Raw genomic sequence first — 5,385 nt, 5'->3', positions numbered from 1 at the left:
AAATTGAGACACCAGTTACATTTATTTGATATATAATAACAACTCTTAATATATGTATTTTCTATTATAAATATTTGTACCATAATTTATCTTAATATAAAAATATCACTATAAAAAATATCAACCATTATATAGGGAATTAAGGGTGTCATTTAGGTGTACATACCTACTAAGATAAAAGAAAATGATAAAATGGAAAAAAACAAATCAAAAAAATATAAAACGAGTAAAATTAAAAGTATGGAATAATTAAATTGAAACAAGTTTGAAAGAACAGCATTGCAGTAGTACAAATGATTACTTTCTCTTTTTCCTATGTTTCCCTCCCCTGTTCTGATACACGCCCAAAACCAAAAAAATGGTCAAAATGACAGATCACATTGCAATAATCCAAATAAAATAAATCGGGGCCACTCTACACAGTACCTAATAATTGAGATTTGAGAGACTTCCAATCCTTGTTTCCATTTTTCTCTCTCAACAATTAGGACAACAGTGAGAGCCACGTGTAGCGTCAAGAAACTCATCCGAGAACACTACACGACACCCTATCCTTGGTAGCAACAGAATCAACCTCTGACACTACAAAGTTTTCACCAGCTGTGACCCCACAACTACAACTACGTCATAAAACACCAATTCTACTTCTATCCTACGTGTCAAATCCACCCTGCATTGTCAAAAAGACTTTGACATCACCACCTGTGTTCACCACACCGCCACCTCCGATCCCGAGTTCTTCACTCGAAGCAAACACTCAGAATTGTCCATACTCATTCACCAAACCGCAAAAGAAAAGAAATGTTCCTTTTTTCTCTTTTCCATGCAGAAAGAATTCCATTCCAGCTAAGAACACCACAACCTGGACCTACTGTATCGGTTCTAATTTCTAAACCAATAAAACAAAGTCAAACTTTGGAACCACATGCATGCTGTATCCACTTAACTAAAGATTAATTTTATGCTAGAGGGTAGAGACTAATCTCCGTCTTGTAATGTGCTGACCTGATGAGTTTTCGATAATTTCTCACTAAAAAGATCATTCCTAACATATGAATGTAGAATATCTCTGACCACTACGTAAACTCGTCAAATTAACAAACCTTCTCTTTCTTGTCACACCGGAGAAGGTTGCGTGGTGGGTGCAGCAGAGGACGCAATATCTGGTCCAACACGACACCCTTCGAGCATGAACACAATGTCAGACATTGTTGGTCGATCAAGAGGATCTGGCGCAGTGCAAAGCAAACCCACTTTCACACCCAGCAAGAACTCTTCCCATTCCGAAGATTCGGGGTCCAGTTCAAACAAACCAGGCTCTAGCAGCTCCGTGATTTGCCCCTTCTGCAACTGTTTCTTCACCCACTTCACTATATCCTCCTCCTGCGAGAACATCACTGGCCTCTTCCCAGTCAGAAGCTCCAGCAACACGATGCCGAAGCTGTACACGTCACACTCCTTCGTGGCTTCCCCTGTTAACACCACCTCTGGGGACACATAACCCAGTGTCCCAACTGAAGCACTTGAACTCGACGCTTCAACTGGGTTCGACAAGGTTAATTTTTCTAGCCCGAAATCTGATAAATGGGCTTCGAAATCCGCATCAAAGAGAACATTTTGGGGCTTGATGTCACCATGGATAAGTGATGATTGGTGCAGAAACGCTACCCCGCGTGCGATTCCTAGTGCAATGAGGTGTCGCATTGGCCAATTCAGAACATGGCCATCAAGGTGAGAAGCTTCTTGGAGCAACGTTGCGAGGTTTCCATTTGGCATGTAGTCGTAGACCAAGAGTCTTGTATCTGGTGGGCCAGCGTAGTAGCCTCTGAGAACGGTTAGGTTTCGGTGCCTGATTTTCCCCAGCGATTCAGCTTCTTTTCTGAACATGTTTTCGTCTAATGAACCATCATGGAGCTTGCGGATGGAGAGGACCATTCCGTCGTTGTAGCAGGCTTTGAATACTAGGCCGTGTCTTGTTCTGCTTAACACGTTCTCTTCGTCGAATTGCCTCGTGGCTTCGATGGTTTCGGCGAGTGTGATTTTGGTGTTGAACATGACGAGTTTTGGCCCGTTGGTGTCGGTGCTACTGCGACCTTGGCTCGTTCCCGAACTCGTTCTAGGGCTCTTTTTTTTCTCCCCGGACACTGCTGCTTTGATCCTTCTGCGCCATCGGAGAAGCGTGAAGATGTAGAAGCAGCAACACAGTGCCAATAAGCAAGCTCCAACTGCGATGATAATGATCAACACTATTAACCTATTTCTCTCCCCACTGTCTGTCTCTTCGCACTTTCTGTCCAATGGCTTCCCACACAAGTTCTGGTTGTTTGAAAATGCAGAAGGGTCGTTGAATTTAGAACCCAGCATTGGTGGAATCTCACCTTCCAGGTTATTGCCCGAGACATTGAAGTACACCAAACCAGGGATCGTGTTTAGATTACTTGGGATTTCTCCGCTCAATTTGTTGGCAGAGAGATCCAGCATTGTTAGATATGATAGCTCTGCCAATGACCCTCGTATAGCACCAGAAAGTTGGTTGTGATCTGCTAACAAAACAGTTAACCGTCTGCATTTGAAGATATCCTCAGGAAAAGCCCCAGTTAAATTGTTACTACTCAAGTCGAGCACTTTCAAATGGGCAAGGCCAGAGAGATCCGAGGGAATGGGACCCCCCAAATTGTTTGATCCAAGCTCGAGAGTTTCAATGTCAGAGCAGTTTCCAATTTCCGGGGGAATCATTCCTGTGATGCGGTTATCAGACAGTGAAAGAACAACCAATGATCGAATAAAGCCATAGTTCTTAGGGACATGCCCTGAAAACTCGTTAGAGCTTAGGTTCACATATTTCAAACTGGTCAAGCTGCTAAAACCTTCAGGGATCACCCCAGACAACTTGTTCTCTTGAAGAGCAATAATCTGCAAACTTGGAAGCCCCGAAATCTCAAATGGCAATTCACCAGAGAGATTCTGTTTGCTCAAGTCAAGCGTAGTTAGCCTGAAAAGATTCCCCAAACTAGTAGGAATTTCTCCATAGAAACCATTGCCACTAAGATTCAGAACCATTAGCTTACTCAGATTCCCAATTCTCCCAGAAACATGACCTGAAAATTTGTTTCCACTAAGGTCTAGTATTGTCAAATTATTCAACCCCATCACCTCCTCTGGCATTGTACCATTCAATCTATTACCCCTCAAACTCAAGGTTTCAAGAGACGCAAGCTCACCAAAACTCACCGGAACAGAACCAGTGAAGTGGTTCCCGCCGAGAGATAAAACCTCCAACCCTGTCAGATTACCAAAAAACGAAGGAACCTCGCCGGAAAACCGGTTACCTTCAAAATCAACAACACGCAGGGACCTACATTTCACAATTTCCGGCGGAATCTTACCGGAGAAAGAATTGTTGGCCATCCTTAACTCTTCCAATTTCTCGTGTCTTCCAATTTCCGGCGGAATCTCGCCGGAAAGCGCGTTGCCGGAGACATCGAGAACCGACAACGTTTTCACGCTGGTTAACCACAGCGGAAACTTGCCGCGCACGCGATTGCTCTGAATATTCAAAATCTCAAGCGCGCTGAAACACGTGGCTTCCTGAGACCACGCGAAGTCCGTGAAACCGTTAAAACCTAACTGAACGATGCGAAGCGACGGCGCTGCGAGCGAAACGTTGCAGAAAACGGAAGCCGGGACGGCGCCGGTGAAATCGTTCTGCGCGAGGGACAGCACCTGAAGATTCGGCAGAGCCGAAATCGTCGCCGGCAATACGCCGGCGAGCGCGTTCCCTTCGACGCTCAAATGCACGAGCGAGGAACAATTCGCGAGCGAGGAAGGTAACGTTCCTCCGAGAAGGTTATAATCGAGCCAGAGGTATTGCAGATTCTGAAGCTCTCCGATTCGCGCCGGAATCAGGCCGGAGAATTTGTTGTACGACAGGTTGATAAGCTGAAGCTCGGAGATTCCCGCGACGGAGCTCGGAATCTCGCCGGAGAAGGCGTTCGCGGAGAGGTCGATGTACTTCAAACGGAGAGGTAGTTCGCTGGGGATTTCGCCGGAGAGGTTGTTCCCGGCGACGTTAAGAATCTGCAGTCCGGCGAGGTTTCCGATCTCCGGCGGGAGTTCCCCGGAGAAAGAGTTGTATTCTAGGAACAAAGCGCGTAGGAGCGTGCATTTCGAGAGCGCGTGGGGGATAGTGCCGTTGAAGGAGTTGGAACGAAGGCTTAGCCTTCGAAGCATGCGTAGGTCTGAAATGCGGTCACCGAGTTGGCCACTGAGTTGGAGACGAGGCAAGCGTAACTCAGTAACTCGGTCGTTTTTGCACGAAACGCCGCGCCAGTCGCACGGTGCTAACGGCGTTGACGGGTCCCAGGCGCTAAGCGCGCCGAGAGGGTCGTGGAGGTTGAGCTTGAACGACGTTAAGGCTTGGATCTCCGTGACGGAGCCGCACCGGGCGCAGGATAAGAAGTGTGCGCACAGTAGCACGAGGATGAGAAGGGTACGCATGGTTGTAATGGTAGTGCAGAATAAGAGTTTAACTTTAAGGTGTTAATACTTGTCGAAGGAAAGGAAGAAGAAGCATAGATGAACAAGTGCTAATGTGCGCATTTGCTTTTTCCAGATTCACTAAAACCTACACATTGAGATTCTCTCTCTCTCTCTATTCTCCGACTCTGTCTATAGTTTGTGTTTGGTCAGTAAAGCATGAAATAGGAATGCTGAAACCGAGTTGCTTCTCGTACTGCAGAAACTCTTCCCTTCCCTATCAGATTTTTTCTTTTTTTTAATTTATAATAATTGAACAAAATTCAACCTACAATTATCATTTCTGTTTTTATTTCAAGGCTTCGTTTGTATAGAATTTTACTAGTGTTTACTATTTTTAATTGTGATTCTATTTCAAGTTTTTCTCGCTTTTATCATGTGTATGTTTGTCAGTACTAAATAACATGATATTTTTTAACCCATTAATTTTTTTTTATGCTCCTATCTCTATCCTATTAAAAGTTTCAGCACTAAAAATCTACCACACTTTTATTCACTGCAGTTTTTTGATGAGGGCTTCTGAAAAAAGTGAACTGTGACCAGGCTAGGCTATACCCTAGGATCTGGTGAGTTTTTAATAACGTGATGCAAAAATAATTCAGTGGTCTCTCTCAACATAAATATTTGAATTTTATTTAAAATTTAGAGATATTTAATTTAGTTAGATATATTAATAATTCATGATTTGCCTAATGCGGTGGGTTTTGAATGAATGAATGGGCGTAACGATGTGATAGCAGGAATCATTGAGCTCTGTGTCTGTCTATCTTATCTTTGCATGTTTAACTTTCCCTTCTGTTTTGTTGTCGAGGGTTTTAATCAGTGCATCTAATTAATTCGTATTCTTTC

The 5,385-nt window shown here is 44.1% G+C and overlaps 1 protein-coding gene across 1 annotated transcript; it reads right to left on the bottom strand.

Annotated features, from left to right (window-relative positions):
* Positions 1–218: 218 nt before the first annotated feature.
* Positions 219–4,814, bottom strand: LOC109819333 (uncharacterized). The gene has a single exon (XM_020385039.3). It carries the CDS (start codon positions 4,495–4,497, stop codon positions 1,117–1,119), a length of 3,381 nt encoding a protein of 1,126 aa, XP_020240628.1. The 5' UTR covers positions 4,498–4,814; the 3' UTR covers positions 219–1,116.
* Between the last annotated feature and the right edge of the window lie 571 nt (positions 4,815–5,385).

This window comes from Cajanus cajan, chromosome 5 (assembly GCF_000230855.2).
Source record: "Cajanus cajan strain Asha chromosome 5, NIPB_CcT2T_4, whole genome shotgun sequence".
Taxonomy (NCBI): Eukaryota; Viridiplantae; Streptophyta; class Magnoliopsida; order Fabales; family Fabaceae; genus Cajanus; species Cajanus cajan.
This window is presented reverse-complemented; position numbering and strand designations above follow the sequence as displayed.